The sequence below is a fragment of the Ictidomys tridecemlineatus genome, chromosome 2 (assembly GCF_052094955.1).
Source record: "Ictidomys tridecemlineatus isolate mIctTri1 chromosome 2, mIctTri1.hap1, whole genome shotgun sequence".
Lineage (NCBI taxonomy): Eukaryota > Metazoa > Chordata > Mammalia > Rodentia > Sciuridae > Ictidomys > Ictidomys tridecemlineatus.
Genome location: NC_135478.1, coordinates 93,967,960 through 93,989,442, shown reverse-complemented (window position 1 = coordinate 93,989,442; position 21,483 = coordinate 93,967,960). Strand labels below are relative to the sequence as shown.

Here is a 21,483-nt window from a genome sequence, read left to right as displayed (position 1 = left end):
AAGAATCTGGGGTCCCAAGGTCAGGGCACACCCCCAATGGCCTGGAGACTCCCACTAGGCCCCGCCCCTTGAGGGTTCCAGCACCTCCCAGTAGCGCCACCCCTGGGGTCCACCTTCAGCACCGGGCGCTGATGGACGGGTTCCCACCACAGGCCCAGGTGCCCCAGCTCTTTCTCTGCCACTCCAGCTGCTGTGCCATGTGCCACCTCCCCTCGGGTTATCTTCGCCCTCCACCGCTGAGCGCAGGGTGCAGACCGAGTGCCCCTTGGCACCTGAGTACCCAGGGTGTTTTCTCAGAGAAGGGACATTATGTGACCTCTGTTATCAAAACCAGGACCTTCTCCATGGACCAGGTGGGACTGGCTGACCTGGGGCCGTCCCGTGAACACAGGATGAGTCAGTTCTCGGCTTGGCTTTCCATCCATGGTCGGCCGAGCTCTCGGATGTGTGGCACTGATTCGGTTTTTTTTTTTTTTGGGGGGGGGGGGAGGGGGGCGGTTATCAGGGATTGAACTCAGGGCCATTGACTCCTGAGCCACGTCCTCAGCCCTATGTTGTATTTATTTAGAGACAAGGTCCCACCGAGCTGCTTAGCACCTCGCTGTGGCTGAGGCTGGCTTTGGACTCACGATCCTCCTGCCTCAGCCTCCCGAGCCGCTGGGATGACAGGCGTGCACAATGGCGCCCGGCTTATATTCAGTTTCTGATTTAAAGTTTGTGTGGTTGTGGACAGTGGACTGGCCTGGGCAGGGAGGCCACACTGCATTTCCCTGGGTGAGAGGCCACCAGGTGTGGCCCCAGGAGGGGGCCGTTCAGGTGGGCGAGACGGCTCCCTGGGGCGACCTGTGTCAGGTAGGGGGCCGCCAGGGGCTCTGGGGTCATCTGCCCCTTCTGCCCCCTGCAGGTCCATGAAGCTCATCTACCAGGAGCCGGGGATGTTTCAGGGCATCCCCACCTATCGCTTCGTGGCCCCCAAAACCTTATTTGCCAACGGGTCAGTCTACCCGCCCAACGAAGGCTTCTGCCCGTGCCTGGAGTCCGGCATTCAGAACGTCAGCACCTGCAGGTTCGGTAGGTGTCCTGGGTGGAGGGCAGGAGGTGGGTGGGAGAGGGGCTTATCTGCCTGATCTCTGGCCTCTGTCCTCTGATAATCCTATTAGGCCTGCAGATAGGGAGCAGGGCTGATGATAACAGGAAGTGGCAGATCAGCCCGTGGCTTAGGGCAGCACAGACCTGTCACCTCACAGTCTGTGATCAGAGGCCTGTCACGGTCCAGCCGGCCACGGTCAAGGTCCTGGCCAGCTGGTAGTGCTGTCGGTTCTTTGCCCCCCCTGCTCCTGGAGGGGCCCGTGTTCCTCCACTCACGGCCCTTCCTCCAGACGCCAGCAAGGTCCTGCCCCTCTGGCCCCCTCTGCTAGTTTTCAGGACCCTCGAGGCTACCCCAGAGCCAGGTTGTCTGTAGGCGTGGGCACCGGGGTTGAGGCCAAGATCTGCCTCCCTCGCCCGTTTGCGCCCGAGAGCGAGGCTTGGTGGGAAGGACCCTTCACCTCGTCCTGGTTTCCCGAGGAGCTGGCGCGGGCCCACTGTTATGCAAAACCCTCTTGTTCCGAGGTGTCGGAGGTGTCCGGGTGTCGGACATGATCACTGATGCTGGCACAATGTCCTGGGTCGCCCTTGCTGCCTCGGGACCTGGGCCCATCTCCGTGGCGCGCCCACCTCAGTTGCTCAACTGCTTGGGTGTCAGCTCGATCCCTCCTCACCCCTCACCCTGTGTGCAAACCCAGGTGGTTTCGCCCCCACACAGCCCGGGGCCCTTCCTCTCGCCCACCCATCTGGCCTCTGGCCTCCTGGTCCTGCCCGCCAGTCCCTGCACCTCCTGTGGCTGTTGGAACTAATTTAATTGACGTAAGATTGAAAACGCTCTCCTGGTACCACACTGGCTGCAGGTCAGACGCCCAGCCACGTGGCCTGGTGACCGCCATGGTGGACACTTCATGGAGGCCACTGGGCCCCATTGGAAGGCCCTGCCCTGGGCCCCGCCAGGACCCCTGGACAGCACAGGCCTTGCCCTCTGGGTGCAGCCAAGGCCAGACCCTGTGCCCAGCGGGGCTCTGCGTCCCTCCTCTGCCTGGTAGCCAGCCCTGCTCCCACACCCTGTCCTCAAGTGGTCGCCGGCCACTCCCCAGTCGACCCCTCGTCTCTGGCTGCTCCTCCCGGGTTTGTTGCACACTGTCCCCAATGGCCTCCTCAGCTGGGCTGTGGGCGCTCTGCGGGCTCCCTGCACCCTGGCCTTCTGTCCACCTGGTCTCTCGGTTTCCAGGGCTGTGCCCAGCAGGTAGTGTCCACTCAGACTGTGTTTGAATATCTGGACATGAGGGTGGGTCCTGTTCTTGGGGAACTGAGGCCCAAGGCAGGTGTGACTGAGGTCACAGGGCTGGTGGGACAAGAAGCTGGCCCTCTGCCTGGCCAGGTCTTGCTGACCTCATCTTCCCACCACGTCCTCCAGCTAGAGGAGGGGGTTGTGCAGGGTGGACTGAGCGGGGTCAGGAGGGAGGGTCATCAAGAGACCGGATGGCATCCCCGGTTTCAGGCAGGCCAGGGCAGAGGGCCTGGCCCTGGGGCCTGTGCAATCCACCTGGACACTGTCCTCTGCCTGTCTCACTGTGGGTGTCCCCGGGAATCTCTGCTTATAAGGTGGAGTCGCCTGCTGGGAGCAGGGTTGCAAGACCTTGGGTGGCAAGTGGCAGACACTGGGCCTAAAAGGAAACTTGCACTTGGTCAGCGTGACTGACAGTCCAGGGCAAATCCTGTCTAGAAGCTGCCCATCACCAGGCCTCAGCTGGACTGTCCTCTGGGCTGGCTCCAGAACCCCCAGTGGCTGCCGGCTGGGAGTCCACCAGAGACCAAGCCCCGGGTCCTCCTTACTGCAGCCAGGGTCCCAGGGTCGCTCTGACTGGTCAGCCTTGCGTCCAGCTGTGAACTGGTCCCTGTAGCCAGGGCTGGGCTGGGCTGAGGCCAGGCTGGCATCTCACGCTCGGCCTCCTGCTCTGCGGGGAAGGCTGGCACCAAGGGAAGCAATGGTGGAGAGCAGGGGAGGGTCTGCACTGGGGCCAGGCCCTGCAGAGGGTGGCCCTGACTCTCGGCATGTCCACAGCAGACTCCCAGGGGCACGGGAGGACTCAGACACCCATCAGGACCGACTCCCTCCTCTAAGTGGAGGTACGCCAGGTGCCGAGCGGCCCGGCGGCTGAGCCTCCCGTCAGGGCACGCCCTGCCCGGCCTACCCTGCACACCCAGCTCTGCCTGGCTTGGGCTTCCTGGGAGTGGATCCCGAAGCACGTGCCCTTGTCCTTGCTTTTCCACCACATGCTGCTGTGGCCAACCAGGTGCACACCCACAGGGTGCTCCTCCGTGGGAGCACAGCTCACCGCCCGGCCCCTTCCGCTGTTCACCCAGCTCCTGTGGGGCCTCGGTTGTGTTTGGTACGTGGGATCAAACCCAGAGGTGCTTTATCACTGAGCTCCAGCTCCAGCGCTTTTTAAAGAATTTTGAGAGAGCCTCCCTAAGTTGCTGAGGCTGGCCTTGAGTTTTCCATCCTCCTGCCTCAGCCTCCTGAGCTCCTGGGATTGCTGGCTAGTTCTCTGACCATGGCTGGGGTGCTTCTAGAACATTCTTGCACGTGCTGCTCGGTGCACCTGCCTCTGCGTTTCTCTGGCATTTTATCTGAAGATTAAAAAAATACCCACACGCTTCCCTTTCCAGGCCTTGGAAATTTCTTGGACTCAGAACTCCCTCATCTCAAGCCTCTGGGCCTCTGACTTGCCCAACAGCATTCCTTAATCTCTATCCAAGGCAATAACATCGCTGGATGTGCCATAAAGCTATAAATTAATTATGCTTATTGCCTGGGCTGGTGTCTTCCAGGGCGTTTGGAAATGAAGTGGCCGGCAGGCTCGCACGTCTGCGTGCAGGTATTCACAGCCACGTGGGCTTGCCGTCTGAGCCCAGGGCCGCGGGGGCATAGCTCGGCTGCTGGTGTCCCAGGTTGGAGGCCTGGTGGAGCACCCCTTCCTCCCCAGGCCTTTGTTGATCCTCCTGTCTCGGCCTCCCAAGCTGCTGGGATTACAGGCGTGTAGCACAGCTTCCCACTCCCCAGCCCTTGTTAAAAAATATTTTTATTTAGAGACAGGGTCTTGCTGAGTTGCTTAGGGTCTCACTAAATTTCTGAGGCTGGTTTTAAATTTGTGATCCTCCTGCCTCAGCCTCCCGGGCTTCTGGGATTATAGGGGTGCACCACCGTGCCCGTCTCTCTTTATTTTTTATTCTTAGGGTTTCGCTAAATTGCAGAGGCTGGCCTCACACTTGTGATCCTCCTGCCTCAGCCTCTGCAGTTGCGTGGGCCAGGACGCCTGGCCTGACGTTTCCTTGCTGACCAGCTCCGGCTCCGGTGTAGAGCTCTGGTTTAAACACAGTCAGGAGGCCTCGGCAGCTGTGCGGAGAAGCACACTGCGCGCAGGGCAGGGTGTCGGGAGGTGGAGATGGGCCGGGCTAGAATGCGTGACCTGGGAAGGGGAGCAGAAGGACTTGGGGAGGACAGGCGACATGACCCTGGCTCTCACCTCAGACTGGTTTGAGAAGAGCCGTGGGGGCCAGGATCTGAGGTGGGAGGTGCACGTAGGCCCGAGTCGGGGTCACCGCTGGCAGGGGAGGAAGGGCTGGTGGCTCTAGGAGGGGGACCTGGGACCACACGTAGACCATTTTGAAGTGTGCGATTCACGGGCATCTTGGCCGTTCATGCTATCGCAGGGTCACTGCCTCTTTGATTCCAGAGCACTGTCACTCCCCCAAGCAGACCCTGTGCCCATTAACTGTCACCCCTCTCTCTGTCCCCCAGCCCCAGGCAACCGCCAGTCTGCTTCTGTCTCTGAGCATCTGTCCCTTCTGGAGCCTTGGGACCCGGGGAGGCTCCTTGTCCACTCTGTTCCTCTGGCGGTGGCCGCGTCTGCGTGGGCTGGCGTCTGCCCGTTGGGTTGTCGATGGTGGGTTCGGCCTCACGTTTCTGTGTGGGGATTTCCACTTGGAGGGTGCGGCCAGCTGTCCCCGCTCACCCAGGACGTGCCACCCCTCAGCCGGGCTGCTGGGGGCAGGTGTGTGGCGGGCCCAGGTGGGCACCTGAGCTCTCCGGTCCTGCTGCGCGGCCTGCGGAGACGCTAGAGGCACTCAGCTTGGCGCAGAGGCCCGGCCCGCTCCTTCCCGTGTCCCCCGCGGTCCTCCTTCACGCACCTGCTCCCCAGGCACCCCACCCCTGCTGGCTTCTGCTGCTGTCCCCAGAGCCCGCTCCCTGCCTTCCTGGCCTGGCGTCTGTTGGAAGCCACCCCTCTTTGATGTCACTCTCCTCCAGTCCAGAGCTCGTCCCTCGCTGCGTCCCTGTGCCTGGGCCTCGGGCTCCTCCCTGCCTTTGGTCATCGTCCCTGGCGAGCTCTGCAGACTGCGGCTCTGCCTCCCGGCTGCACCCTGGACCCCGCTCAGGGCCTCTGGACGAGCCACCGTGTCCTGCTCTGATGTCCCTGTGTCCTCTGCCTTCCAGGTGCACCCCTGTTCCTCTCCCAGCCTCACTTCCTCAATGCCGACCCCGTCCTGGCAGAAGCGGTGGCCGGGCTGCACCCTGACCCGGAGGAGCACTCCCTGTTCCTGGACGTCCACCCGGTGAGCCCTGTCCGCCACACGCTGGGGCGGGTGGTTTCTCGGGAGTGGCCCCAGTGCAGGGCTGACCCATCGCTGGGGGCTGGCGGCCTGGTGGCCTGGCGTTCTTTGGCAGTGGCACTTGGAGAATGTCGAGCCACCAAAGGTCCCTACTTTACCCCGGCTCCATAGGTCAGGGATATTATTGCCCTTTTATAAGGGTCTATAAAGGGCCCGGGGATCGTAAATTAATTAGGACTTATCAGCCTGTGCTTCTTCTGCAAGTCCCTAGGTGGCCGGGCTGTGCCATAAAGATCTCCAGACACCGGCTGGGGACAGGCTCATCTGCAGATAAATCAGACTCGGGGACTCGTCCCATGTGGGGACCAGGAGGGATCCGTGCCCTCCCAAGGACAGGCCTGTGGCTCCCGGGTGTCTCTGTCCCCTGCAATGTACCCAGCTAGACTCGGAGGCCCCCGCTGCCCATTGGAAGATTCTGTGGGTTTCTGCTCCTGGAGTGGACACTCAGGTTCTCTCCCAAAGACTTTTTTTAAAAAAGTGATTTTTTAAGTTGAGACATAAAAGTCACAGGAGGCCAGGGCGTCCATGTCACCGTGTGCGCACACGGGGCAGAGTGGCTGGGCCTCGCGCTCACTCCTGCTGAGGGCACGCGTGGTCCCCCTTCGTAGCGGTTTTCAAGTACCCAGCTCACCGACTCTGGCTCAGTCACCACGTCACACGGCCTGTGACGATGGCCCAATGACTCCTCCTGTCTGAAAGTCTGTCCCCAGGCCTGGCCCCGGCCCCTGGACACCACCTGGCTCTCTTCTGAGTTCCAAGTTCTCGGGTTTTGCACATAGTGAGGCCGCACACTGTGGGTCTGTGCCTGGCCCAGTCACTTGGCAGGTCACCCTCAGTCACCTGTGTGGTCCCAGGTGATGGGAGTCCCTCCTGTAAGGCCGCACGGCAGCCTGCTGTGTGGAAGGACCAGCTCTTCCTAACCCGCTGGCCCGCTGACGGATGCCTGGCCTGATTCCGCTTCCTCCATGCTGTCGGGGGACCTGGGGTGCAGCTGTCCCTGACCCACCCCCTGCCCTTCCTGGCCTGGCATGGTGCAGGGAGGCTGTCCCTCCTGCCCCCTCAGAGCCCTCCCAGATGCCCTTCTGCCCGTTTTTCTTCCTGCTCCTCCATGGACCTCCTTGGCCTCTGACCGAGCCCCGGGCCCAGCCCCAGCGTCCTTCCTCCCCACTGACTCCACTCTTCTGGCTCCTCTCTGCTGGCTTCCCGAGAGCCCGCCTGAGCACGGCCTCCCCTGCCCTCGCCGATGGCTGCGAGTGAGGGGGTTTTTTTGGCCCTGAGTAGAGAGGCCAGAGAGGCTGGGAGGCCAGAGAGAGGCCGGCTGTCTTGGCAGCTGCGGGGCCGGCACCTCCCCTGAGGCTGGGTCCTGCTGGCCGGAGCAGCGGGGTGCCGTGTGGGACCTCTGGTGTGGGTGTGGGCCGTGGACCCTGCACCTGCCGGGAGAGCCCCAGTGGCTGCTGGGCTGTGAGGCCGGGGACAGGTGGCCCTGGTGGCCCACGTTCCTGTTCCCTGGGGGTGCGGGGGTGGCAGGCGCTCGGGTTCCCAGGGCCCAGGGGACTTACTAGGGGTCTCTCAGGACTCAGCCAGGGTCGACTGAGAGGAGGACACAGTGGGCCTGTGGGGGAGGCGGCCCAGGCTCCCCGAGGCTCCTCGTGGGCACGTAGGACGCACCCGCGCCCCGGCAGGGAGTGGTGACAGCTGGGGAAGGGCTTCCTGAGAGGCCTGCGCACCTCGGCCACCCACGGCCCCCTGCCCTGCAGCACCAAGCTCGGGCCCCGGAGGGAGAGCAGGCGCCGGCTTCACCCCGAGGGCTGTGCAGGTGGTTGGGGCTCAGTGAGCCCCGGTCAGCAGCTGGCCACGGAGGGCCCCTCTGGAAATCCAGGCTGCAGATAGCAGCGGTCTCTCTGAGGAGGGTGGTGTGGGCCTGGGGTGCCCCCGTGGCCCTCCTGGTTCCAGGCTTGGGAGCCCCTCTTGCCCAGGCTGGGGACGGCCCGGGAGCTGCTGTGAGGGGAGGCGAGCCCTTTCCTGCAGGCGGGGATGGCCCTCCCTGCCACCCGAACCTGGCGCCTCTGCCACCCCTGAGCTGGGGGGTCAGCTCCTACCGTCCAGCCTGGCCCTCGGGCTCCAACCTGGGCCTCTCCCTCTGTTATTTCCTGCCTTTGTTCTGGAAGCACCTTCCTGGTTGGAGTCTGTGTGTGGCACTTCTTCAGCTGTTGACTTTCTGAACCAGTGGCTCACTTACAAAGTGGACTGTTGTAGGTTTTGGGTTTTCATTTTTTGGTACCAGGGATTGGACCCGAGGCGCCTAACCACAGAGCCACATCCCCAGCCCTTTTTTTAAAAAAAAAAAACTATTTTATTTAGAGACAGGGTCTCGCTAAGTTGCCGAGACTGGCTTTGGGCACTGGCAGTCCTCCTGCCTCAGCCTCCTGAGCCGCTGGGGTCACAGCGGTGGCCACTGTGCCCAGCACAAAGTGGCTCCCTGCACACAGGGGCCCTTCAGTGCGGCTTCAAACAGGAGGTGACGAGAGCCTGCCAAAAACCAGGAGGTGACGCCGTATAACCAAACGGGACAGCCATCCTGGCCTCTGTGTGAAATGTGGTCGCTGCCCCGTGCTGGCCGAGGCCAGTTCTGCAGAGAGGGAGGCCCACCTGCTGTCGCAGAGCCGAGACGCAGGCCTCGCCGAGGCTTTCCCTCTGGGTGATGGAGAAGTGGGGAGCGGACCCAGAGGATGCTGCCCCCATGGCTGGGTGTGGGTTGGGAGGGGGCAGCCCAGACGCGCCATCTGGGGCCTTAAGGTGACAGATGGAAAGGGTCAGGCCTCCTCCACCCAGTGACGGTCCCTTCTACCAAGGGGACCTTGACGTCATGGGCACGAGGGCTGTTTGGGAAGCCCCCATCAGTGTTTGGAACAGGGTGGGAGGCCCCCAGCCAGCTGCTCGCCCGAGGTTGATGACAGCAAGCCCCCCGGGCAGCGGCTGGCCCCGGGTGTCAGATCAGGCGGTGGGGGGGCTTTATTGAGATGTCACTCCCAGGCGGAACTCCATCAGACCCACAGAGGGGACAGGGGAAGGGTCTGAGGAGAAACCGCATGGAAGCTCGACCGGACTGGACTTTTATGGGGCTTACAGCAGGAAGGGAAGGGCTTGGGACAGGAAAAGGTGTCTCTAGGGTCCCTTGCCCCCTTGGAGTTGGTCAGGGGAGTTGGCTGAACTCCAGGATGGGCCAGGGGGTCCTGCTGATTGACAGGCGTTTCGGCCGGCATCTGATGGATATGCTTTCCGGTGCGGGCTGCTTTGTTCTAAGTTGCCACCAAGTCGCCGCCACCGACCTAACCCGGGGACATGTCCTCACTGTGTGCTCTCCACAGGTCACGGGGATCCCCATGAACTGCTCTGTGAAGCTGCAGCTGAGCATCTACGTCAAGTCCATCAAAGGCATCGGGTGAGTGGACGCCGGGGGCTGGAGCTGCAGGCTGAGCCGTCAGGGTCTGGGACCCCAGGGACCTGTCCCAGGAGCAGGGTGTGGATGGGAGGGTGCCTGCCGGGGTCCCGTCCTGCCCGTCCTGGGGGAGGCGGGCAAAGTGTTGATCTTAAATCTGTTCCCAGAGGAGGTTTTGAGCACTGATGCTCTTTCCTTTTAACCGGGTCCCAGGGATGGAGCCCAGCCCCGGGTGCACAACAGATGGGCATCTGCGGCCCCTTTTTAAAACTGCTGTTTGAGGCAGGTCTGGCTAAGTCCCTAGGCCCTGCTAAGTCTCTGGGTTGGACTTGAACTGGCCGTCCTCCTGCCTCAGCCTCCAGTTGCTGGGCTCACAGGTGTGGGCCACTGTGTCCGGCTTGCGCACTGATTTTTTTTAATAAGAGCTTTATGGAGACAGAATCCCCCACCACGAGACTCACCCTGGGAAAGCGTGCAGCCGAGCGCTTGGTGGTGTATTCTAGGGGCCACAGTGGACTCCAGGATGTTCCCACCACTCCTAAAGGAACTCTGCCCCACCAGCAGCCCCTGTCCCCTCCCCCGGCCCCTGGCCACCATGGTCTGCTCCTGTCCCTGCGGACGGCCTTGTTTTGGCCCCTCACACACAGAGTCTCATGCAGTGGCCTGTGTGTGGCACCCGGTCCTCAGGCTCACTGTGTCCTGGGGTGGTTCAGTGCTTCTCAGGGCCAGGCCCTCCCAGGTGTGAAATGGGCTGGACGCGCGGGGCTACGTGTGGCCCGTCCAGTTTCGGTGTAGACGTGTGCCTCCCCCGGGTCTGTGTGCAGGAGTCGGCCTCGGGACACCAGTCACCTGGGTCACCATTTGTGGGAACTGAATGCCTTTGTGCTGGCTCACATTCCTGCAGCGCCTGAGGCACCAACGCCGTGTCCCTGTCCCTGTCACTGTCCCAGTCCCTGTCCCCACCGGCACTCCCGATGCCGAGTTGGATGGGCCGGAGGCGGTGCAGCGCGGCTTCGTGTCGGGGCCTGTTCTGCAGCATATTTGAAGTGGCTCTGTTTGGAAGATTCTCCTGGGAGATTCCTGGGCGGCAGGAATGTGAGCGTCTGTCTGGGTTGGTAAATGCCTGGCCTGTCCACGGGGCTCCTGACTGCTGGGCCTGACTGCTGGGGTGTCCTGGAGGGACCCCCGGTGCACAATAGACCCACTGGGCCAGGTGGGGACCTTGGCCAAGGAGCCAGGAGGCTGGGTCTGGGTCTGGGGTTTGGCCAGTCGCCACCCAGTACCAGTGGCTGGGGGCCTGGGCGCTGATGGAGGTTGGGGGCTGCCGCCAGGCTGGCGGGCCCCGTCCCACCTCCCCTGAATCCAGCAAGGTGTCTCAGTGGAGGTGACTCAACCGCAGGTGGCCTCAACCCCAGGTGTCTTGCCGCCAGAGGGCTGGGAGGGGTGACCACGGGAGGGGCCCAGAGACAGCGGCCACCAGGAACCGCTGTGCTGCCTGCCCCCTGGGCGGGCACAGGGACAGTGCGAGGCACCCACACTCAGTCCCGTGGGTTCTCCCAAAGGCTTCGGAGGGGCAGACGCTGTGCCCTAAGCCACCTTCCCTCTGTCCCCACAGCGTCTCTGTGGCCTTCTCTGAAGGTGGCACATGCAAGCCCACCCACCCACTGGGAAGCTGCACTGGGTCCTAAGGACACTGGGCTGGGCTGGGCCTGCGTGTCCCCTGCGGCTGCAAGCGCAACCCCTTCCTTCCCAAGCAGGCCCAGGACGGGGACCTCGGGTCCCTGGCCACCTGCTCACTGCTCTGACTCAGCAGCAGTGACAACAAGCTCCTGTGACAAGGAGAGACGCCGTGGGGTGGCGGGCGCCCGCGGCCACTGTAGCAGATGCCCACGGCCACCGTAGCAGTCTGGCGGCTTGGAACAGCACACACGGGTCACCTGACAGGGTTTGGAAGGGGCCTCTGGGCTGAGGGCAGGATGGGCAGGGCCTGTTCATCCCAGGGGCTCTGGGGGCCTCTAGAGAGAGGCACCCAAGGTCCTCGGCCCATGACCTCCACCTCAAGCCCTGATCCTCAGACCCACTGTGCTGGGTGGCATCTTCCAGTCCCCGGCCCCTGACCTCCTGCCCTCTAACCCAGGATCACCCCGTGTTGAGGTGCTCAGCCAGACACCTCCGCGGAGTCCCTCGAGGGCGCGTCTGCACAGGCCTGGGGACTGGGGCTCAGGCACCCTTGAGATGGCCCCAGCCCCCAGGGCCTGGGCAGGGCTTGGATCCCGGAATCAAGGAGCAGGGAGGACCCTGCAGACGCCCTTCTGTGGTGAGGGTGGTGCCGGCCCCAGGAACAGGGACCACACAGGTGGGGACGGAGGAGTGAAGGGTTCCTCTGGGTACAGGCGAATGACAGCCATCATCAGGACACCTGACACCAAGAAGCAGGCACTGCTGCACACCTGCACGTATTCTAGCGCCCGAGGGCCGCACCACAGCCACGTATTTTAACTCTCACCACTGTTACTCCCTGTTTATAAAGAAAGAGAGTGGAGTTCAGAGAGGTTGAGAGAGCTGTCTGAGGTGGCACAGCTCACAGAGGCAGAGCTGGGATTCATCCTGGGGCTGTGGGCTGCACGGTCTCCCCTGTGAACTGCTGAACGTGTGGACTTCTGGTGGGTGGGGAAGGGAGAACGCGGGCCTGGGTGCTGGACAGAAAGAACTGGCTTGGAGGGAGGGACAGACTACCCAGGCACGTGGGCACAGCTGCAGGGTCGGGAGCCCAGACCCGCACACACAGGACGTCGACATCACTGTGCGCTTGCTCCGCGCCTTCACGGGCCGCGTGCCAGTCAGCCTTGCTCCCTCGGCTTACTGCCGGTGGCTGCTCCTGCCCACCCCATTCTGCAGAGACAGGGACAGGGCACAAAGGGCGAAGGGCCACCCACGTTTTGCAGCCTCATGCTGGCCGGGGACCCCTGTCCACGTGGCGTGTAGGGGCCCCGCTCGCTCTGTGCCTGCTGGGTGGGAGCCTGGCTGCCGATCCCGCGTGACCACCTTGTCCACCGGCCGCAACAGGCCGAGGGCGTGTGTGTGTGTGGGGGGGGGTGGCGGGTTCAGAGCTCAGCTGGACCTTCTCTGGGGCCAGGCCAGCGGGCTCCTGTCCCCTGGGCCCTTGAACCCCACGCAGGAGCTCTCCGGCCAGATCTGCACCAGCAATGCCTCTTCCCCGGAGTTTTGTTACTCCTTTAAAAATAAACTGGAAATTTTAGAATAGTCTTAGATTTATGGAAAAGTTACAGATGTATTACAGAACATCTGTGTCCTGCCCTAGTGTCCTGTCGTACCCTGGGTGGACCAGGATCCACGCTGCTCCTTAGTTTCCCCTTGAGTTCTGCTCCGATGCCATTTTATTATTATTATTAGTAGTAGCAGTAGTATGGGGATTGCACCCAGGGTGCTTACCCACTGGGCCACGTCCCAGCCCTTTTTATTTTTTATTTTGAGACAGGGTCTCACCAAGTTGCTAAGGGTCTTGCCAAGTTGCTGAGGCTGGCCTCGAACTTGCCCTCCTCCTGCCTCAGCCTCCTGACCACTGGGCTCAGTCTCCTTGTTCTCGATGCCGTGGGGACCTCTGTGGGGATGGGTCTGACGTCCTCTCGTGGTCGGCAGGCGGTGGGTGCGGGAGGAAGAGTGCTGAGCGAAGGTGCCGGTCCTTGTCACAGCACGTCCGGGGCGCAGACTGTCCACAGACCCCACTGTTGACCCTGACCCCGGGTGAGGTCATGTCGGTCAGCCCTTTACTGCCCCTTTGGCATTTTGTTACTTGTTACGGTGGCACACGTTTCAAGGTCACTCTCTTCCTAAGTGGAGCTTCCCGTGCGCTGTCCCCTGTCACCTGCGGAACCCCTGCCCTGCGTCCCCTGCTTATTTACATTCACTACGTGTTGCCAGAGATGCAGATGCTGCCGGGGGTTTCTCTAGGAGTCCTGGATCATTTCCGCAGCTTGCTTATCATGCCTGACGCGTCTCAGACGCGCTCCTCGGTGGCCTGTGAGGACCCCGTCCCTCCCTGTCGGACATTCTGCAGTGTTCACTGCACAGAGATGCCCTGGAGGAGGCCCAGGGTCCTCGGGGACATTCAGGCCGTCCCTGTCGTCCTGGGTTTGCTGTTCCAAGCAACACTGGGCACCTTCAGGGCAGTTACTGAAGAGTGTCCTGCTGGTCATGAGGTTGTTGGTGGATTAGGTTTGGCTGAGAGAGCAGGAGACACAACAGCTGTGACTCAAACAGGACAAAGCTTTACTGTTATCCATTCAGTCTTCTGGAGGACGTTGGGAGGCAGACGTCCTGGGGTGCTATGACAGCCCGAGACATTCATGGTCCAAGTTCATCCCCTCATTTTGATCCATTTTCCTAACACGCGGTTTCCATCTTCAAGGTGGTCTAAGTGGTCTAAAGGGCTGCCAGAGCTCCAGCTATTGCATCTGCATTTCACACATCTGAAAGGGAGAACAGAAAGTGTTTTCCTCCCAGCTACTCTACATAATGCTTCTGTGAACATCCCAACAACCAGAATTTGGTCACATGGCCCTCCCTGCTCTCAGCAAGAGAGACAGAAACAGTCCTTTACCTGGGAGCATCACAAACCTGAATAAAATTGGGGTTCTAAAAGGGGAATCAGCTAAGTCCCGTCAGCCTAGCGGTTGAGTGGCCCAGAACCACATCCCTCCTGACCCTGGAGCCACCGTCCCCGCCCACATCTGTGTACCGCACCCTGTCACAACTCACCTGCTCTGTCTCACTTCCAGACAAACCGGGAAGATCCAGCCTGTGGTGCTGCCACTGATGTGGTTTGGAGAGGTAAGGCTACGCAGCCGCAGGTCGGAACCCTGGGGGAGGGCAGGGCTGGGCCAGGGGACGGGACCGTCCCTAGACCTTATGTCCATGCCAGTGGGTTGCAAGGACCATGAGGTGGGCGGGGTGTAAGGTGATTTTGTGACTGCTGTGCCCACTTCCACGGGGAGAAGAAGGGTAGCTGGTTTTTCAAGGAAGTCAAATTTTTCCTTTAACTTTTCTTCTCTCCAAGCTTTTTAATATTCCTTATGGGTTTTTCATTTTTTAATTTAATTTTGTTAAGTTACATTATTTTGTTTTGTTACGTTATTTCTAGCCTCACCCAGATTGCTAGTGGCCTGGAGGGATAGGTCAAGTTTAAGGTCAAGGTCACTGCAGCTCTGGTCCAAACCACACAGCCCCTGGGCGCCACGTGCTTTCCGCTCGTGGCCCCGCCCCCGGAGGCTCTCAGACCCCGGCTCCTCATTGGTCAGGTTAAGATAGGGCGGCCACGTGGGAGGGGCTCGTGGGCCAGGTCTGCCTGCCATTGGTAAGGCTGTGATCACATGGTTCAGGCCCTGCAAGGTCTTCTGGGAAATGTAGTCTCACCGAGCGCACCAAGGGAAGGTGGGCGCCTGGACCCTGGTGGGCGGGCGAGGGCGCAGGGCTGCGGGACGGCCGCGTGGGCCCAGCTGTGTGCCCTTCCGCAGAGCGGGGCCATGGAGGGCAAGCCGTTGCAGACGTTCTACACACAGCTGGTGCTGATGCCCAAGGTGATGCAATACGCCCAGTATGCGCTGCTGGCCCTGGGCGGTGCGCTGCTGCTCGTCCCCATCATCTACCAGGCGCGGAGCCAGGTAGGTGACTGCGCGAGGCCCCGGGTTTGCACCCGGGCTGGGCCGGGCATCGGGTTGATCCGCCCTCACCCTTCACTCTGCCACCTCCTCGCATCTCTCTCACCCTGCGCAGCCTCTGCTCTGCCTCCTGGTGGCCTGGGACCTCCCCGGGGCCGCAGCGGGCGTTGGGGGGGGGGTGAGGCCCGGCTCTCATTCAGCAGGTGGGCACCTGTGAATGCCAGGCTGCTAGGCCAGGGCGTCCAGGTCCCCGCTCGGGGGGCAACCAGGCTGGCACTCCTGAGGCGGGAGACAGGAGAGAGCTAGGTTAATATGAGAAGAGATAATTTTACCAAAGATAGAGGGTCATAGAGAAAGTGACCGGCCAGAGCCCCTGCTGTGGAGCTGAACTGTGACACCAGCCACGTCAGTGTGTGCAGGTTTCTCAGCCTCGGAATGTCAAAGACACATCTGAATTTAACTCGAATATGTCCGAAATGTTATTGTTGCAATAAGAACCAACAGGAAAGATATAGGAATTTTTGCAAATTTTTTCCCCAAATCTTTGAAATCCAGTGTGTCTTTCACACTTAGAGCAGCTCTCCATTCGGCTCACCCTGTTTGAAAGGTCTGTAGCCACTGCATGTGGCTCCCAGACTGAACACCCCTGTCCAAGGAGGTAGGACAAATACAGAGAGGAAAGGCCTGTGGAGTGTTGGAATCCAAGCTTAGATGCAAGTGCACAGCACCCAGAAAGTGCTACAGTTGGAGGGAGGGCCAGTGCAAAGACCCTGGGCCAGCAACAGGGCAGGCACAGTGAGGGGTCGGGCAGGGCCCAGGTGGCTGGGGCTGGGAGGGACAGGAGATGGTGTCTGAGAGAGCACACGGGCAGGTAACTTGGGGTTTTTTAAAGAGGAGTCACTTTGTCACCTGAGTGGCAAACAGGTCCTGGGCCAGGAGGGTCAGGAGCAGGGAACCAGCGAGCAAGATTGGGAGCAGCTTGTATCAGGAGAGGGCAGAGGGGAAGATCTGCGGCGGGTGCTGGAGATTGAAGCCAGGGTGCTTTACCCCTGAGCCACGTCCCCGGCCCTTTTTATTTTTATTGTGAGATGGGGTCTCACTAAGTTGCTAGGGCCTTGCTAAGTTGCTGAGGCTGGCCTTCGTGACTTGCAATCCTCCTGCCTCGGCCTCCCCAGCCGCTGGGATCACAGGTGTGTGCCACCCTGTGACCAGTTTGTTTTTCGTGGCATTTGCTCGCACACATCTGCTGAGACACTTATTTGAGGGCTGTGCTGGGCACAGGTGGCGGGGATTCAGAACAGACCAGAACACATAGTCTGTCCCACAGATCTGGGTCAGCAGGGCGGTCTCAGGTTGCGGGGCACAGGGCAGATGGGTGAGCAGCCGAGATGGATGGGGGCTGCTGCTCTCAGGCAGGCCAGGCAGGCGTCTGGAAAGGCCCCCCAGGGGCACACCTGAGTTGACCCGAGGCTTCCTGAGGGCCTGGGGACCCCGTGCCAGCCAGTTTCTCTCTGCCCCTGGGAAGCTCTGTCCCCTGCTTGCTTGCTCCCTGGACTCTTGCTCTCCGTGGGCCTTTCCCACTCTAACCGGGGCCCACGTCCCTTCTGCCTCTGGCCTTGGGGAGCGGTTCCCAAGCGCCCCCCGGCCACTCCCTCTCCCTTGCTGCCCGGAGCCGAGGCCCAGCTGGTTGTCCCTTGCCTAGCAAAGTGAGTGCCCAGCGTGTCCCAGGTTACTGTGGTGACCAGGGGCAAAGCTCCCTGCAGACAGATGTCACAGTGTGCTTCAAGGACACCCAGCCTCTGAGGGGCTGGGACAGCAGGGGCCCTGGTCCGCTGGCCCCTGTCTCTGTCCCAGTCAGGCAAGAGGGTGACGAGACTCAGCGGGAAGGTCCTCCCTGTCCCCAGATCAGCGCCCCGCCCCATCCACGAGAGGTTTCCTCGTCCGGCTTCTGTGGGGCCTCTTCCCACGGCTTCGCCAGAGGCCGGATGAGGGACGCGTGTCCATCAGCTGTGCTTTGCCTTGGCGGCTCAGGCCTTACCTGTCTTTATGTGTCCTGAGTTTCTAAATTGCACTCCGGCGAGCTCCGTGTGTTCCCGTGTCTCTGTGGAGAGAGTTTTCTAAAGTCTTTGTTGCTGAGCAAAAAAAAAAAATAATCCTAAGTATTTTAACAGAAAAATCTCTTATGTCCATTTGATTTAAAATGCCCCTGTCCCAGTGGAGCTCAGGTGGGGCCTGTCCTCAGCGTCCCTAGGCCCTGGTTCCAACCCAGCACCAGAGCCACAAAGGAGACACAATGGCCCCAGACCAGCCATCGGCCTCGCCACCCCCTGCCCAGTGGCACATTAAATAATGTGCCGGACCTCTTGGACCAGGCTTGGCCATCCTCAGAGTGGGCTTCTGGTCTAGGAGCAGCCACAGCTCCCCGTCTCAGCTTCTTCTGGTCTCAGCCTCCTCCCATCTCAGCCTCCTCTGGTCTCAGCTTCCTTTGGTCTCAGCCTCCTCCCATCTCAGCCTCCTCTGGTCTTAGCCTCCTCTGGTCTCAGCCTCCTCTGGTCTCAGCCTCCTCTGGTCTTAGCCTCCTCTGGTCTCAGCCTCCTCCCATCTCGGCCTCCTCTGGTCTTAGCCTCCTCTGGTCTCAGCCTCCTCTGGTCTCAGCCTCCTCCGGCTGGAAAGAGCTGCTAGATCCTAAAACCCCACACCCCTCCTGTCCCCTGTTTGCTTTGGGAAACACAGAGCGGAGCGCGACCCTCGCGGCTGGGCCGACGTGGACTATAAATTAGCTTGGTTGTCTTCTAGGACAAATGCTATTTATTTTGGAGTGGTAGTAAAAAGGGCTCAAAGGATAAGGAGGCCATTCAGGCCTACTCTGAATCCCTGATGACGCCTCCTCCCAACGTTGTGCTGCAAGAAGCAAGACTCTAGGTGGGTACCAGGTAAAGCCCCTCCCAGGGGCCAGTCCAGGGAGCTCTCTGCAGTGCGGTTTCTTTGATCCCCAGTGGCTGTGGGCTGCTCTGTGTCAGTTTCGAGGTCACAGTAGGAAGGCAAGGTCCAGGCGAGGCCGGCTGCTCCTGAACCTCTTCCCAGGGGTGCCTGGAGGGCCAGAGCCTCCTGGGGCGGCCTCCTGGGCTGGAGGTCTGCATTTTAATGGACCCTGGGGGCATCTTGAAGGTTCAGGGACCCCTGTTTGAGACACATTGGCCTAAGCCTGGTAAGACTAATCAAGAACAAAGGAGGCATCCATTGAGCACCAGCTGTATATATCCAGGACTGCTTCTGCCGGACAGGTCACCAGATTGAGCACAAATAAGAAACAGGAAGCCCAGTACAGGTGGGTTCCAGCCCAGCAGCCAGTGAGTGACCTTGCAGTTGGGGACATGCTCAGATCAACACCTGCAGGAGACGCACCTGAATTCGGCGTTCAGGGCTCCCTGGTTTTCACCCAGAAGCTCGGCCTGGGAGGAGCAGGCAGTGCCCGGGGCTCCCGGGGCCAGGTCTTGAGGGGAAGAGCCAAAGGCCCTGGGCTTGCCTTGGGCTGGGCCAGGGTGAGTCATGCATCTGCCCGGGGACAGCGGCTATTTTAGTTTCTGGGAAATGTGCCGCCCTCGCACCAGCCTTGGCCAGACCTCTGGGTCTCCGTCGCTGCCCACCTGGGTGTGCGGGGTGCTCTCGCCTCCGCCAGTGGTCATTGCCAGCGGGCTTCCGTTGCCAAGGCCAGGAACTGGGCCAGAGGAGGAAGTCAAGGGGAGTGGGCAGCGGCGGCAGGGCCTCAGGTTGGCAGGAGGGAGGACGCTGTGTCCCGGCCAGGCCTGCGGCCCCTCTGCCCACCTGGGAACAGCGGGTAGACAGTGGGCGGGGCCTGCTCTTGTCCAGCGGGTGTCCTGAGGAGGGCTCCCTGCTGTGGGGGATGAGCATCCTGGCCAGGCCCCTCTCCTGCCCGCCTCCCGAGGATCCCGCCAAGGACCCCACTGGGAGACCTGTGAGCTGGGCACATTGGGTGGTGTCCCTGCCCCCCAGCCCCCAGCAGAAGCGTGTCTGGTGTCCCCGGGGACAGGCCGAGGTGGCAGTCAGTCAGTCTTAGCCTGGGGAGGGGGTAGGGAGGTCCCCGTGTCGGCACCCCTGGACAGAACCTAGGCACCCCCCAGTGGGGCAAGACACACCTGGGGTCTCCCTCCCACAGAACCCAGCCCTCCAGCCACCCCCTGCCCTCCAAGGGCAGCCTGTCCCCAGGACATCCGGCCCCTCCTGGGTGTCTAGGCCTCAGCCTGGGCTGGCAGCTGCTGGGGGCCTCCACCCTAACAGACCTGGCAGGGGACTCCCCACTTTGCCCTGCACCTGGGGATGGGTGGCCCCAGGAGGCCGCCTTGCTGGAGACAAGGGGAAATGGCCTCCACCAGCCCAAAGGGGGTTTTTAAATGAATAAGAACCGGAAGGCCCTGCAGAGCTTCTAAGGGGGGGCACGGGGAGGGGGCCCTCCTGGGAACCCCTGGCCCCTCCCCACCTTCTCATTGCCCCCCCAGGCGGGGGAGGAGAGGGGGAAGTTGGAGGGACCTGCTTCACATGCTGGCTCCAGGGCTGCAAGGTCCCCAAGACGGGGTCCCCTTTCCTCCTAAGGGACACTTTCCGTCCTGGGGAGGACCGGCTCCCGCAGGAAGCCCTAGGTCTGCCCACGGGGAGGAACAGGGCAGGCCCCTGGGGGTGGTGAGCTGGGCCCTGGTCAGCAGCAGGGGGTGGGGTTCCCGCTGTCCTCAGGGTAGGGAGGCCTGGGTCGGGGCCTGTCCTATCATCACTGTCCTCTTCTTCTTAACTTCTTAACTCAAACTTTTTTTTTTTTGGTTCAGGGATTGAACTCTGGGGGCACTCGGCCACTGAGCCACGTCCCCAGCCCTGTTTTTTATTTATTTGGAGACAGGGGTCTCACTGAGTTGCTTAGGGCCTCACTTTTGCTGAGGCTGGCTTTGAACTCGCGATCCTCCTGCCTCAGCCTCCCGAGCCGCTGGGACCGCAGGCGAGGGCCACCATTGTGCCTGGCTAACTCCAACTTTTGAGTGTGAACCTAGATAAACTCTCATCCCAAGTCCCTCGACCTCTGTTCTATCTCGTGCTTTTCTGTGTCCTCTGTCTCTCCGTTCAAGTCCCGCTGCCCCCGCCCTGGCCAGGACTTTCCCCCCAACACTGGACGTGTGTGGCTTTGCCAGCTTATCCGAGGCTGGGGGCTGTCAGCGTGGTCTGCAGGGTCCCTTCCTGTCTGTTGGGGACAACTGCCCGGTGCAGTGCTGCCTTGAGGCTGTGCGTGTCTGTGGGGCAGAGGCCACATCCAGGCTGCCAGTGGACAGCCCTCTCCCTGCAGTGGTCAGGTCTCTCCGGGGCTCAGTTTCCCTGTCTCTGAGAGGGGTGGGGGTGGGGCAGGTGGGGCAATGAGCCAGGGAGGGCCTTGGTGACGTGTCCAGCCTCCGAGCGTCGGTGTCACCTTGGGCAATGGGAAGGGGCTCTGTGTGGGCTGCGGGCGGGCTAGGCCGGCCGGGCTGGTGGCAGGGATGGTGACCCAGCTCCCCCTCTCTCCACAGGGCAGCAAAGGTGATGGGGGCCAGCCCCACCCGGTGGCTCAGCCCACCCGGCCCCCCAGCCCCTGCGCCCCGCTCCTCCAGGACTCCCCCAGCGGACGGCCCCCCAGCCCCACGGCCTGAGCCCCGCCGGCCGCACCCTGCACCCCGCGTGCCCAGGCGCGCAGACACACTCAGGGACGGAGCTGCGCCAGGGATGGGAGAGGCCGCCAGGAAGCCATCAGGAACCTTCTCTCCAGGTGACCTGTGGCCTGGCCACAGGCGCCGTGGACATTAGCCCTCTCTTGGGAGAGGATGGCCACCACCTTCTGCTCCCGGCTCCCTGCAGCCAGCGTGGCCCCAGCCATGGAGGACGGGCCTGTCCCCTGCAGGCCTCTAGTGCCAAAGCCAGGCCATCAGGGCCTGGTCCTGCCCCTTGCTGCGGCCCCTGGGCCTGGCCCGGGCTGGAGCGGCTTTGAGTGGGCCTCAGGAACAAAGGGCAGAGGGCGCCCTGCCAGGCTCCCAGCGCCCTGCCCCGTCACAGCGGCCCCGGGCGAGGGTCCGGCCCTCGTCCCTGACCCCCATTGTCCTGTATGCTGAGCCGGCCACTCCCTGGCTGGGTGGCTGCGGCCTACCCCAGCCGCCCGGGTCCCCAGCTCCAGGTGCCCGGGGGGAGGTGGGAAGGCCCCGGGACCCGTAGTGCCCCTGGTCCCAGGGACAGCCCAGGCCCCTTTTCTACTGGAAGAGAAATGGGTTTGTCGTATTTTACTGCTGACTCACTGTGGAAGCAATAAACTTTGTAAGAACCGAGCCTGTGTCTGGGTGTGCGGCCGGGGCCGGGCCAGTGCTGGGGCTGGTCCTGCCCAGGACTGCTCTCTGGCAGGGGCCAGGCGCTGCCGGCCTCTGCTGCTGTTGTCCTGCGGCCTGCCATCCCCTCAGGGTCCCCGTGGCCAGCACCTTCACCCATTGGTCTGTGCCCAGGGCCAGTGCCCAGAGCACAGCAGCCCCACGGTCCTGGCTCTCGGCTGGCCCAGGTTGGGTAGGAGGGGCAGCAGGAGGAGGG

General features: G+C 61.9%; 1 protein-coding gene across 2 annotated transcripts in view; it reads left to right on the top strand.

The window, feature by feature from the left end:
• The window catches only part of Scarb1 (scavenger receptor class B member 1), a 56,026-nt gene extending 34,796 nt beyond the window's left edge, over window positions 1-21,230 (top strand). The window contains exons 7-13 of one of the 2 annotated variants that reach the window (XM_078039362.1): window positions 905-1,071; window positions 5,588-5,706; window positions 9,132-9,205; window positions 14,002-14,053; window positions 14,737-14,883; window positions 17,677-17,802; window positions 20,445-21,230. In XM_078039362.1, the coding sequence (XP_077895488.1) occupies window positions 905-1,071; window positions 5,588-5,706; window positions 9,132-9,205; window positions 14,002-14,053; window positions 14,737-14,883; window positions 17,677-17,802 (685 nt within the window). In that variant the 3' untranslated portion in view covers window positions 20,445-21,230. The remainder of the gene's footprint in view (window positions 1-904; window positions 1,072-5,587; window positions 5,707-9,131; window positions 9,206-14,001; window positions 14,054-14,736; window positions 14,884-17,676; window positions 17,803-20,444) is intronic. The other variant, XM_078039363.1, reaches the window with a different exon arrangement.
• Window positions 21,231-21,483: the final 253 nt, after the last annotated feature.